General features: G+C 37.6%; 1 protein-coding gene across 2 annotated transcripts in view; it reads left to right on the top strand.

Annotated features, from left to right (window-relative positions):
- RIT2 (Ras like without CAAX 2) overlaps positions 1-14312 on the top strand; it is a 254480-nt gene that overhangs the window by 78159 nt on the left and 162009 nt on the right. For both annotated transcript variants that reach the window (XM_063717002.1, XM_063717003.1), the window contains exon 2: positions 4615-4671. In XM_063717002.1, the coding sequence (XP_063573072.1) occupies positions 4617-4671 (55 nt within the window). In that variant the 5' untranslated portion in view covers positions 4615-4616. The remainder of the gene's footprint in view (positions 1-4614; positions 4672-14312) is intronic.

The raw sequence follows: 14312 nt of genomic DNA, 5'->3' as shown, positions 1-14312 counted from the left end.
TAGGCAAGAACACTGGAAATACTGTACCCGTGAATTCTATCATAAATATATATATATATATATATATATATATATATATATATATATTCCTCCATCCAATCAAGAGAAGATTGGGAAAACTTTGAAAAAAAATAGCTAATTGATGAAGATTTATTATATTCAATTTTAAACCTTAGACTAAAACAAGAATAAGAACATGAGTACAAGAATGTGAATGGACTTAACTTGCCTATTAAAACAAAACAAATTTTAAATTGGTGCAAAAAATCCAGCACTGTTAATATACCAAGAACCTCCTGAAACACAGTGATTTACGATTATAAATTCAAAGAAAAATTAGGAATAAACCCCCAAAATTGAAACAAAGTTAATGCAGTGATTATAACTTTGATCAGACCAAAACGATAAAAATAATTAAATGAGATAAGGGAAACTTTTAAATAATAAAAGCCACAATTCACAATTGCATTGTTCATTGATACCCTAACATTCTGATCAAAATATTGATTTATGACTTATGCTGGTATTTTCTAGGACAACTGTTCTTACTTGGGACATGTTGATCGTTACCCATTTCTCAATATTGTGTTCTTGTGTGTATATAAATGAATGTTTTGGGAGTAAAAGATAGACCATTGTTATTAGATTTTTAGAACCAATGTATTAAGATATTATAAAGTCAGTACAATTAAAATATCTGAAAAAAGGATAGAATTACGATGTTTGAGTTTCTTATGAAGTTACTCTTTAGCAAGGAATAATAGAATGCCAGTTTTTTGAGGATATAAAACTGTGTAACATAAAATGAAATAAAATTTAATCTCCAGTCTGACTGATAGCAGATTCTCTCCAGTGTGATAACAGGTTGAGCTTGATAGGTACTTAGGAGAGATTTTTCAAAAATTGTTTTTTTATAAATTATCTCCCCCAAATGGAAATGCCTGTTAGATGTCCCATAGGGGATCCACTTGGTAAAACACAAAAGAAACTTATACAAATCAATCTTTCTAAAATTATCTTTTGAATTCTGAAACAAAGCTCAGCTGGCTCCTTTTGCTTTGATTCTGTCTCAGCGGAGGGTCAGAAGATTCCACACTTAAAGGGCTTTTTTCAATTACACAACAAGCAGCAGGTTTCCATTAAAGCACAAACTCCATCATCTAAATATATACTGTTTTTTTTGTTTTGTTTTGTTTTGTTTTTTCGGGGCAGGCTGGCGGGGGGAGGTAGTGGTGGATGGAGTCTGGCTCTGTCACCCAGGCTGGAGTGCAGGGGCACAATCTCGGCTCACTGCAACCTCCACCTCCCAGGTTCAAGTGATTCTCCTGCCTCAGCCTCCTGAGTAGCTGGGATAACAAGCATGCACCACCAGGCCCAGCTGATTTCCGTATTTTTAGTAGAGACGGGATTTCGCCATGTTGGCCAGGCTGTTCTAGGACTCCTGACCTCAGGTGATCCACCCGCCTTGGCCTCCCAAAATGCTAGGATTACAGGCGTGAGCCACTGCTCCCGGCCTAGGTGTTCTTATAAATAACTGTAACAGGTAAGTCCCTGACTGATTCATTTATTTCTGATGTTGGCTGTATGTTTCTCAAGTCTAATATCCAAATATTTCTATTATTTATTAAAATGCTTTCGTATCTTTTTTCTTAAATTTGTTCAAAACTTCTTCAGGCTCCACAATTCCTTCCCAATTGCATAGCAATTAACTTAGACCATAACAGTTCTTTCTATTGCTTCTTGATAGCTTCCATGACTATCATGTACTGACACCTGATAGAGGAAGGTTTAAATGTGTGAATAGAATGATGTGACATTTGACTAGCGATATCAATCATTCTTAACATTGTTAAAGAAAATCAGAGCCAGAGAGTAGTTAAATTGGTAAGAACCGATTTTATTCAGGAACTATGGCAAAGGATAAAGAACTACGTATAGAACTGATCTTAGTTCCAAATACAGCAAGCACTAAGTGGATGTATAGCCGAGAAGCAGGATTGGGGTTAGTGGATGGAAAAATTACTAAGACATATCCAGAAGAAGTGATTCTAGTTAAACAAATTTAATGAGATTCTTGCTGAAGGCAGGGAAATCAAATATTTCTTGAGGAGTGGTGGGGATGAAAAATTTGATCAGGTATTGAGAATGATCAGATATCAAGGGTAGGGGATGCTCTCTAAACTGATTTAACAATATTCTTGCTAAATCTGGGTTATGAAAAGATGAATATGGAAGTACAAAAGTTTAGATGTAGGTGAGAAGAGGGTTCAGAGGAGCCTGACTGAAGTTTTGGCAAGGAGAGAGTCTTCATAGTTCTGATATCAAAATGAAGATGGCAAAGGTCATTTTTATGTCATAGGATAAAGGCATTCTCATGGATGGAAAGTACCACACTAAGTGTGAGAACAACACTGGTAGCTGTTTGGGCAGTGATATAAGTTCAGACTGAAAGGAAAGATGAATGTGGTTCACGAAAGACCACATGTATTAGCATAACCTGTTGAAGATTATGTTCTTTATTTTAATAGCAGCTGACATGTGAGTGACATAATTTTTTTAATGATGATGTTGGTACCATTGGGAAAGAACTAATGTAAAGAAAATAAAATAATTATGTAGGAAACAGTTTTTAGTCTAATGCAATAGAGATTTTCAAAAGAAATATAAGATTCTGAACTAGAGTAATAGCAAAAAGAATCAAGATGTATGAAAAATTTGTTGGAGTGAAATCTTAAAATTTATGTTTGTATGGAGGATATGAGAGGGAAGGGATGCAAAGACATCTTTGAGATTTTAGCCTAAATAATTGACTATCATAAGATGGATGTTGAGACTGTTAATCACATTAGTAATTAAGTCGATATCCATTTGTTTTGAGTGGAGTAGGAATATCTTCATTTTAGTTTTAAATGTACTGAACTAAGCTATTATTGAAATTGAGATGACTGACTACCCATAGCTAATTGCTCACATGAAGCCATGGCTCTGACCTCTGTGTTCTAACTGGGAGTAAACAAGTCAGGAACTAAGAGAGGGAGGCAACTGCCATTTTAAAACTCAGGAAAAGCATTTTCCAAATGCTTCTTCATATCCACTTAATAAACATGTTGCTTTCAGTTTGTTTACCTGAAGTATTCTAACTCCTCAGTCTATCCGTAAGGAATGTTGATTTGCATTTCAAAAATTTGCCCAAAGCTGTCAAATTGAGTAATACTTACATGTAGAGACTTCTTTTGTCAATGCAAATAAATGAAGTAAACAATTGTTAAAGCATAAAACAGAAATTCTCTTCCACTGGGTCAGTTTCCATTTCTTTGCATTTCTCAGCATGGTCAGACTAGTGCATTCCACATGTTTGTTGAATGTAACTGAGTCTTCTCTGCTCAGAACATTTGCTAAAGTGTGTACACACTGTTAAAAACAACCAGAGCTGGACACTAGTTAAAGCAATAAAAATAAATTTAATCCAGGAACTATTTCCATAAGGGAAAAGAGTCCTCAGTATAGAACTGGGCTCAATTCCAAATACAGAAAGGACACAGAGATGTATAGGCAAGGCACAGAGGAGGAGGAAGGTGAGAGGGGAGGAGTTACACCTGTGAATGGAAAATTCCTAGAGACATCAAGGGGAGGAAGATTCTTGCTAAACTGACTTACCAGGATTCTTGTTGAAGGTAGGACACAGGATCAGATACCAGGGGAGGATTCTTTCTAAACTGACTTAGCAGGATTTGTACTACAAGTGGGATATATAGACCCAGCCAGAATACAAGGACAGGGTCCATGTTTGAGGTCTAGTAGAGAAGAAGGCTTAGGATCTTACCTAAAATTTGCTCAAGGAGAGAGTCTGTTAACAAACACACACGCAGAAGTGAGGAAAAAAGAAAGAGAAGAGCTATTATACAATATTTTTATCTGTTTGTTGTTTTGCTTCAGAGTTCCTTTTGCTTCCTAATAATGGAAATTCACATGAGGAAATACTTTACAATAGAAATATTGCAAATGTTTTACAAAATCATAGGTTTGGAAATAATGTGGAGAATACAGAATTACAGAAAAAAAGTAATGAGAAAAAGGTGGTCAATAACATAAATAGGCAAAATAAAAGTAACTGAAATAATTTTAATTTTGAACAGTTAAAGACAAAAATCATGTAATTACATATCTTTATACTTCGTAAGAACTTCAGAGGGTATCTATTCACTTTTAAGATGAAAAACTTAGAGTCCCAGAGAATGTACAGATTCTTTGGTGAAAGGGACTTGCACATCATTACCAACTATTTAACCAGAGCAGGTCAAGAGGGATTCTGTAAATGGTTTACATTTTCATTATGTCAAGAGCTTCTTTATTTTTACTCTAATACCATTTTTATTGAAATACACTTAAAATTTGAACATATTTATTTCAGGTAAGTATCTGGCATTATCTGACACATTTTTTCCTCTAGAACTTTGTCTTATTGTTTTCATTTTGTGTGAAATTAAATTAGTCACTCACATAACTAACTTATTCACCATAACCTTTTAAAAGATTGGTGGACTATGTTGGTAAATAACTTATTGATGAATTAGTGAATTTTTATTAAACAAAATGTGTTTTTTTTTCTTTCAGCAATGACAATGCAGTTTATTAGTCATCAGTTCCCTGATTATCATGACCCTACTATAGGTAAGTGGAAGCTTCCTTTCTCCGTGAGCTCAAATAAAGACACTGTGACTAAGTGGCTTGAAAATAATAGCAATGTTGATGGAAAATAAATATAATTTACTCTATGACCCAGAACACATACACAAAAATCTATCATATGTAACGTACCACAACAGAAGCTTCAAGAGACAATATTTGTCCTTACTTCTTGCCGAGTACTCTGGGATTATCTATTCTATTTTATTTCTTTCTGGTGAATGGTGGTTGGAATCCATTAAGTGATTTCAGTATCTAATAATGGATATCTATCTGCATTTGAGAAGTTTCTCTGGATAATAAAATTGTACTCTGGATAATAAAATTGATGTGATTATATATGTATTTGCTCACTTCTGTCAGTCTCTGAATTTTCTACTGCAGAGTTATTTGGCCATGTTAATGGTGCATTTGGAACGTTAGATATAGACATAATATTATCCATCATTCTCATCTTGAAGGTTAGGAAACTGACATTTAAGGTGTTAAAATATTGCTAGAGCCAAAACACCACCCATGTTTTATTCCTCCTACCCAGTTTTCTTTCTGTCATAATATACTGCAGAAGCTTTGCATTGGGGAACAAGTTTTCTCCCTCATTCAAAGCACAAAAGATGTCTTTGAAATTGCTTTACTCATTCAAAAAACTACTTTAAAGAATTGGCTGGAAATTTTCAAGCAGAGTCCACCGTAGTACTCTTTGTCTAGAAACACGCTGGTATTAAAAACACGTCAAGCATTATTTCCCAGAGAGGGAGGCATATAGCCTCATGGCTGACTGGTTGCCTGGATGGTGAGCTCCTTTAACCACTCCCCATTACTTACCCTATTTGTTCCCTCTGTCTGAATATCTCTTATCCTCACCCCACCCATGGGTAAGATAATCTAGTTTCTACTATGCTTATCAAAAAATTTTAATTCAAGATCCTACTTATTAAATGTTATCCTGTAGATTATACTCCTGTATTCTTTCCCAAAAGGCCCCAGAATATTTCCTTGCATACCATTGCTGACATATATAAAACATATTTATTTTTAAATGTCTGATTATTTATTAAGACCACCTCATCAGTTGAAGTAAATCAATTATATTTAAGTACACGCAATTAGTATGTGGTAACTGGAAAAGACTTCCTCAATAAGTTGAGGTTTGTTTCTAAAGAGAAAGAAACTACTTTGTAAAGTTTTAGAAGTGGTTAGCTGCAACCGTTGCTTGATAATTCTCTAAGTCCATTTTCTAAATATCTTAATTCTAGAATGCCAATAGCTTTGTACCACACACTGTAAGTTACAGAAAAGGGACAATCTTTGAAAAAATCTCTGAATCTTTTATCTTGTTGGAAAATTCAATAATGTATGATTTACGAAATCAGAAATTCACTCAGTTGTTTATTATTTTCTGTTATTCTTTAAGCTTTGTAGGTATTGGTGTCTCAAAAACCAGCCTCTTGTTCATCAACTTCTCTCATCTAACAGCTTGAATAGGGCAGTAGATGTGAATAAATCATAAATGACTCCTTCAAAAAGAAGAAATGAGAAGTATATGATGATGTCTCCTTTAGTTATCCATGAGGCACATCTATCACTTGAGATTAAGAATACCTGGACATTCAGTACTAACAGATAGCTAAAATCATACCTTTATCTGGCTATAAATAAAACAACTTTAGAGGAAGAAGTTTGAAAATGGAAACATAGAGTACTTTATTACTTTTGATTTGATTTTCCCATCATTTCATTTCTTGGCCTTTCTAGTGGGAATATTGGTTAACAATTTTCCATTGGTATCCTGCTTGCAGAAGGTAAAAGTCTGAAATAATTTACCTTCCACCTGCTTCTGCTACATAACTATAACTCAGTGTGGCTGACTTAATGACCTCTTAAGAGGAAATTCATATTAGTACAGCTTGAAAATCATTCAAATTATAGAAGAATAACACCTATCAAGGATACTGTTTTCACAATTGAGATAGGAAATAAATATTTTTCAATCCTTCTCTAGATCTGATTGTTACCCTACTGACTGAGGCTTTTAAATAGCCTTTTGTCTGAAATAATTGAGGGATATATGGCTTTATTTTCTCCCTTATATTCAGCTTAGAGTTATTCTTCTTTCAAATATACCTCAATTCTGAAAACATAAGATCCCTTTATCACTGAAAAGAGATATATTATTTGATACCAGAGTTCTTCCCAAGGAGTAATTGTTCCCCTTATTTATTGGCAACAATTTCAACATCAGTAACCAATGAATTTATAACAATGGAAAGGAAAAGCTGATTGGTTAATATCAGGTTACTTCACATTACTGTTTTTGTAAGGGTTAAAGCAGAGAAGACTTCTTTATTACACTGACTCAGGTAGAATGGAATCTCTTGCTTTCAGAAAGTATTGGCCTGTTCACGGGTCTATTTGCTTGCTTAACATTTCAGTTTGGTTTTGTGGCATCTAGTGTGATTGACTTCATTTTGATTTGGTCTCGTCTGTTAGGCCCAGGGCAGGAACTCAGTCCAAAACAATTGCCTGTCATAATTTTGTTTCATAGTTTAGAGCAGATAATCTCTGTACTTATTTTTGAAAGATGCATAGGAATTATGCTGGTAAAGAGGAGGGATTGCTAAAACAAAAAGTATAGGCACCGAGACAAGACAGCACAACAAGTGACAAAGCTGGGGCATTTTGGGAACCAGAAGCCCAAGGGTGAAGTAAATGGTGTAATATATAGGATGGCAAAGGAAAGCTAAATACATTACCAGGCACTAGATCTTTGAATATCTTGCAGGCCTGGCTAAGGGTTTAGATACCTACAGTCTTATACTCTTCTGTGAGAGAAAGATGAATATTACCGACAGCCTGCTTAACTTTTCCATTTGTTAGTTCCAAGGCAGAAAAACTAAACATGCCTCAACTTTAATAGCTGATTTTCCGTAGTAGATGTTTACTTTTTCCAGGATTCTTTCTCATGGTGAAACACCCGATCTACCAGTATCTCATGCCAGAAACCCATGAATCATTCACAATACCTATTTAAACTTCTACATTAAACCACTCACAAAATTCTGTTGTTTCTACCTTTATAACAGATTTTAAAACTGTCCCCATCTCTCTATAAACTTTTCTGTCATCTTTTTCTAAGCCACACCCATCTCCAATTTGGACTTGTTTTAAAATTAATTTCTACACAGAACCAAAAAAAATCTTGAAAACTATAAATTTGGACTACTGTAATCTCTGTTTGATGGTCCCTAGTGTTGTATTATTTTTAGCATAAAAAATTCTAAGAATAAAATGAAGACTCTCATGGTCTTGCTATTATTTATGTCTTCAGCTTCCATACTTGTCACTTCTTTCTTGGGCATCAACCACATCCACCTTATTTTATTTTATTTATTTATTTATTTATTATTATTATTATACTTTAAGTTTTAGGGTACATGTGCACAATGTGCAGGTTAGTTACCTATGTATACATGTGCCATGCTGCTGTGCTGCACCCATTAACTCATCATTTAGCATTAGGTATATCTCCTAATGCTATCCCTCCCCCCTCTCCCCCGCCCCACAACGGTCCCCAGAGTGTGATGTTCCCCTTCCTGTGTCCATGTGTTCTCAATGTTCAATTCCCACCTATGAGTGAGAACATGCGGTGTTTGTTTTTTTGTCCTTGGGATAGTTTACTGAGAATGATGATTTCCAATTTCATCCATGTCACTACAAAGGACATGAACTCATCATTTTTTATGGCTGCATAGTATTCCATGGTGTATATGTGCCACATTTTCTTAATCCAGTCTATCATTTTTCGACATTTGGCTTGGTTCCAAGTCTTTGCTGTTGTGAATATTGCCGCAATAAACGTACGTGTGCATGTGTCTTTATAGCAGCATGATTTATAGTCCCTTGGGTATATACCCAGTAATGGGATGTCTGGGTCAAATGGTATTTCTAGTTCTGGATCCCTGAGGAATTGCCACACTGACTTCCACAATGGCTGAACTAGTTTAAAGTCCCACCAACAGTGTAAAAGTGTTCCTATTTCTCCACATCCTCTCCAGCACCTGTTGTTTCCTGACTTTTTAATGATTGCCATTCTAACTGGTGTGAGATGGTATCTCACTGTGGTTTTGATTTGCATTTCTCTGATGGCCAGTGATGGTGAGCATTTTTTCATGTGTTTTTTGGCTGCATAAATGTCTTCTTTTGAGAAGTGTCTGTTCATGTCCTTCGCCCACTTTTTGATGGGGTTGTTTGTTTTTTTCTTGCGAATTTCCTTGAGTTCATTGTAGATTCTGGATATTAGCCCTTTGTCAGATGAGTAGGTTGCAAAAATTTTCTCGCATTCTGTAGGTTGCCTCTTCACTCTGATGGTAGTTTCTTTTGCTGTGCAGAAGCTCTTGAGTTTAATGAGATCTCATTTGTCAATTCTGGCTTTTGTTGCCATTGCTTTTGGTGTTTTAGACATGAAGTCCTTGCCCATGCCTATGTCCTGAATGGTAATGCCTAGGTTTTCTTCTAGGGTTTTTATGGTTTTAGGTCTAACATTTAAGTCTTTAATCCATCTTGAATTGATTTTTGTATAAGGTGTAAGGAAGGGATCCAGTTTCAGCTTTCTACATATGGCTAGCCAGTTTTCCCAGCACCATTTATTAAATAGGGAATCCTTTCCCCATTGCTTGTTTTTCTCAGGTTTGTCAAAGATCAGATAGTTGTAGATATGCGGTGTTATTTCTGAGGGCTCTGTTCTGTTGCATTGATCTATATCTCTGTTTTGGTACCAGTACCATGCTGTTTTGGTTACTGTAGCCTTGTAGTATAGTTTGAAGTCAGGTAGCATGATGCCTCCAGCTTTGTTCTTTTGGCTTAGGATTGACTTGGCGATATGGGCCCTGTTTTGGTTCCAAATGACCTTTAAAGTAGTTTTTTCCAATTCTCTGAAGAAAGTCATTGATAGCTTGATGGGGATGGCATTGTATCTCTAAATTACCAAGGGCAGTATGGCCATTTTCACGATATTGATTCTTCCTGCCCATGAGCATGGAATGTTCTTCCATTTCTTTGTATCCTCTTTTATTTAATTGAGCAGTGGTTTGTAGTTCTCCTTGAAGAGGTCCTTCACATCCCTTGTAAGTTGGATTCCTAGGTATTTTATTCTCTTTGAAGCAATTGTGAATGAGAGTTCACTCATGATTTGGCTCTCTGTTTCTCTGTATTGGTGTATAAGAATGCTTGTGATTTTTGTACATTTATTTTGTATCCTGAGACTTTGCTGAAGTTGCTTATCAGCTTAAGGAGATTTTGGGCTGAGACAGTGGGGTTTTCTAGATATACTATCATGTCATCTGCAAACAGGGACAATTTGACTTCCTCTTTTCCTAATAGAATACCCTTTATTTCCTTCTCCTGCCTAATTGCCCTGGCCAGAACTTCCAACACTATGTTGAATAGGAGTGGTGAGAGAGGGCATCCCTATCTTGTGCCAGTTTTCAAAGGGAATGCTTCCAGTTTTTGCCCATTCAGTATGATATTGGCTGTGGGTTTGTCATAGATAGCTCTTATTATTTTGAGATACATCCCATCAATACCTAATTTATTGAGAGTTTTTAGCATGAAGCGTTGTTGAATTTTGTCAAAGGCCTTTTCTGCATCTATTGAGATAATCATGTGGTTTTTGTCTTTGGTTCTGTTTATATGCTGGATTACATGTATTGATTTGCATGTATTGAACCAGCCTTGCATCCCAGGGATGAAGCCCACTTGATCATGGTGGATAAGCTTTTTGATGTGCTGCTGGATTTGGTTTGCCAGTATTTTATTGAGGATTTTTGCATCAATGTTGATCAAGGATATTGGTCTAAAATTCTCTTTTTTGGTTGTGTCTCTACCAGGCTTTGGTATCAGGATGATGCTGGCCTCATAAAATGAGTTAGGGAGGATTCTCTCTTTTCTATTGATTGGAATAGTTTCACAAGCAATGGTACCAGTTCCTCCTTGTACCTCTGGTAGAATTCGGTTGTGAATCCATCTGGTCCTGGACTCTTTTTGGTTGGTAAGCTATTGATTATTGCCACAATTTCAGCTCCTGTTATTGGTCTATTCAGAGATTCAACTTCTTCCTGCTTTAGTCTTGGGAGGGTGTATGTGTCGAGGAATTTATCTATTTCTTCTAGATTTTCTAGTTTATTTGCGTAGAGGTGTTTGTAGTATTCTCTGATGGTAGTTTGTATTTCTGTGGGATCAGTGGTGATATCCCCTTTATCATTTTTTATTGCGTCTATTTGATTCTTCTCTCTTTTCTTCTTTATTAGTCTTGCTAGTGGTCTATCAATTTTGTTGATCCTTTCAAAAAAACAGCTCCTGGATTCATTAATTTTTTGAAGGGTTTTTTGTGTCTCTATTTCCTTCAGTTCTGCTCTGATTTTCGTTATTTTTTGCCTTCTGCTAGCTTTTGAATGTGTTTGCTCTTGCTTGTCTAGTTCTTTTAATTGTGATTTTAGGGTGTCAATTTTGGATCTTTCCCGCTTTCTCTTGTGGGCATTTAGTGCTATAAATTTCCCTCTACACACTGCTTTGAATGTGTCCCAGAGATTCTGGTATGTTGTGTCTTTGTTCTTGTTGGTTTCAGAGAACATCTTTATTTCTGCCTTCATTTTGTTATGTACCCAGTAGTCATTCAGGAGCAGGTTGTTCAGTTTCCATGTAGTTGAGCGGTTTTGAGTGAGTTTCTTAATCCTGAGTTCTAGTTTGATTGCACTGTGGTCTGAGAGACAGTTTGTTATAATTTCTATTCTTTGACATTTGCTGAGGAGAGCTCTACTTCCAACTATGTGGTCAATTTTGGAATAGGTGTGGTGTGGTGCTGAAAAAAATGTATATTCTGTTGATTTGGGGTGGAGAGTTCTGTAGATGTCTTCTAGGTCTGCTTGGTGCAGAGCTGAGTTCAATTCCTGGCTATCCTTGTTAACTTTCTGTCTCCTTGATCTGTCTAATGTTGACAGTGGGGTGTTAAAATCTCCCATTATTATTGTGTGGGAGTCTAAGTCTCTTTGTAGGTCTCTCAGGACTTGCTTTATGAATCTGGGTGCCTCTGTGTTGGGTGCATATATATTTAGGATAGTTAGCTCTTCTTGTTGAATTGATCCCTTTACCATTATGTAATGGCCTTCTTTGTCTCTTTTGATCTTAGTTGGTTTAAAGTCTGTTTTATAAGAGACTAGGATTGCAACCCCTGCCTTTTTTTGTTTTCCATTTGCTTGGTAGATCTTCCTCCATCCTTTTATTTTGAGCCTATGTGTGTCTCTGCACATGAGGTGGGTTTTCTGAATACAGCACACTGGTGAGTCTTGACTCTTTATCCAATTTGCCAGTCTGTGTCTTTTAATTGGAGCATTTAGTCCATTTACATTTAAAGTTAATATTGTTATGTGTGAATTTGATCCTGTCATTATGATGTTAGCTGGTTATTTTGCTCGTTAGTTGATGCAGTTTTTTCCTAGCCTTGATGGTCATTACAATTTGGCATGATTTTGCAGTGGCTGGTACTGGTTGTTCCTTTCCATGTTTAGTGCTTCCTTCAGGAGCTCTTTTAGGGCAGGCCTGGTGGTGACAAAATCTCTCAGCATTTGCTTGTCTGTAAAGTATTTTATTTCTCCTTCACTTATGAGGCTTAGTTTGGCTGGATATGAAATTCTGGGTTGAAAATTCTTTTCTTTAAGAATGTTGAATATTGGCCCCCACTCTCTTCTGGCTTGTAGAGTTTCTGCCAAGAGATCCGCTGTTAGTCTGATGGGCTTCCCTTTGTGGGTAACCCGACATTTCTCTCTGGCTGCCCTTAACATTTTTTCCTTCATTTCAACTTTGGTGAATCTGACAATTATGTGTCTTGGAGTTGCTCTTCTCGAGGAGTATCTTTGTGGCATTCTCTGTATTTCCTGAATCTGAATGTTGGCCTGTCTTGCTAGATTGGTTAAGTTCTCCTGGATAATATCCTGCAGAGTGTTTTCCAACTTGGTTCCATTCTCCCCGTCACTTTCAGGTACACCAATCAGACGTAGATTTGGTCTTTTCACATAGTTCCATATTTCTTGGAGGCTTTGTTCATTTCTTTTTATTCTTTTTTCTCTAAACTTCCCTTCTCACTTCATTTCATTCATTTCGTCTTCCATCACTGATACCCTTTCTTCCAGTTGATCACATCGGCTCCTGAGGCTTCTGCATTCTTCACATAGTTCTCGAGCCTTGGCTTTCAGCTCCATCAGCTCCTTTAAGCACTTCTCTGTATTGGTTATTCTAGTTATACATTCATCTAAATTTTTTTCAAAGTTTTTAACTTCTTTGCCTTTGGTTTGAATTTCCTCCTGTAGCTCGGAGTATGATCATCTGAAGCCTTCTTCTCTCAACTCGTCAAAGTCACTCTCCATCCAGCTTTGTTCCGTTGCTGGTGAGGAACTGCGTTCCTTTGGAGGAGGAGAGGCACTCTGTTTTCTAGAGTTTCCAGTTTTTCTTCTCTGTTTTTTCCCCATCTTTGTGGTTTTATCTACTTTTGGTCTTTGATGATGGTGATATACAGATGGGTATTTGGTGTGTATGTCCTTTCTGTTTGTTAGTTTTCCTTCTAACAGACAGGACCCTCAGCTGCAGGTCTGTTGGAGTTTGCTAGAGGTCCACTCCAAACCCTGTTTACCTGGGTATCAGCAGTGGTGGCTGCAGAACAGTGGATATTCGTGAACCGCGAATGCTGCTGTCTGATTGTTCCTCTGGAAGTTTTGTCTCAGAGGAGTACCTGGCCATGTGAGGTGTCAGTCTGCCCCTACTGGGGGGTGCCTCCCAGTTAGGCTGCTCAGGGGTCAGGGATCAGGGACCCACTTGAGGAGGCAGTCTGCCCGTTCTCAGATCTCCAGCTGCATGCTGGGAGAACCACTACTCTCTTCAAAGCTGTCACACAGGGACATTTAAGTCTGCAGAGGTTACTGCTGTCTTTTTGTTTGTCTGTGCCCTGCCCCCAGAGGTGGAGCCTACAGAGGCAGGCAGGCCTCCTTGAGCTGTGGTGGGCTCCACCCAGTTCGAGCTTCCCAGCTGCTTTGTTTACCTAAGCAAGCCTGGGCAATGGTGGGCGCCCCTCCCCCAGCCTCGCTGCCGCCTTGCAGTTTGATCTCAGACTGCTGTGCTAGCAATCAGTGAGACTCCGTGGGCGTAGGACCCTCCGAGCCAGGTGTGGGATATAATTTCCTGGTGCACCGTTTTTTAAGCCCGTTGGAAAAGCGCAGTATTAGAGTGGTAGTGACCCGATTTTCCAGGTGCCATCTGTCACCCCTTTCTTTGACTAGGAAAGGGAATTCCCTGACCCCTTGCGCTTCCCGAGTGAGGCAATGCCTCGCCCTGCTTCAGCTCGCACACGGTGCGCTGCACCCTCTGTCCTGCTCCCACTGTCTGGCACTCCCTAGTGAGATGAACCCGCTACCTCAGATGGAAATACAGAAATCACCTGTCTTCTGCGTGGCTCACGCTGGGAGCTGTAGACCAGAGCTGTTCCTATTCGGCCATCTTGGCTCCCTCCCCCCACCTTATTTTAGATCCACAAACTAGTTAAGCCCTTTTCTGTCTTAGGGCATTTTCACCCATATTTTACC

This window comes from Pongo abelii, chromosome 17 (assembly GCF_028885655.2).
Source record: "Pongo abelii isolate AG06213 chromosome 17, NHGRI_mPonAbe1-v2.0_pri, whole genome shotgun sequence".
Lineage (NCBI taxonomy): Eukaryota > Metazoa > Chordata > Mammalia > Primates > Hominidae > Pongo > Pongo abelii.
Note: the sequence above shows the minus strand (reverse complement) of the source record. Positions and strands in the feature narration are given on the sequence as shown.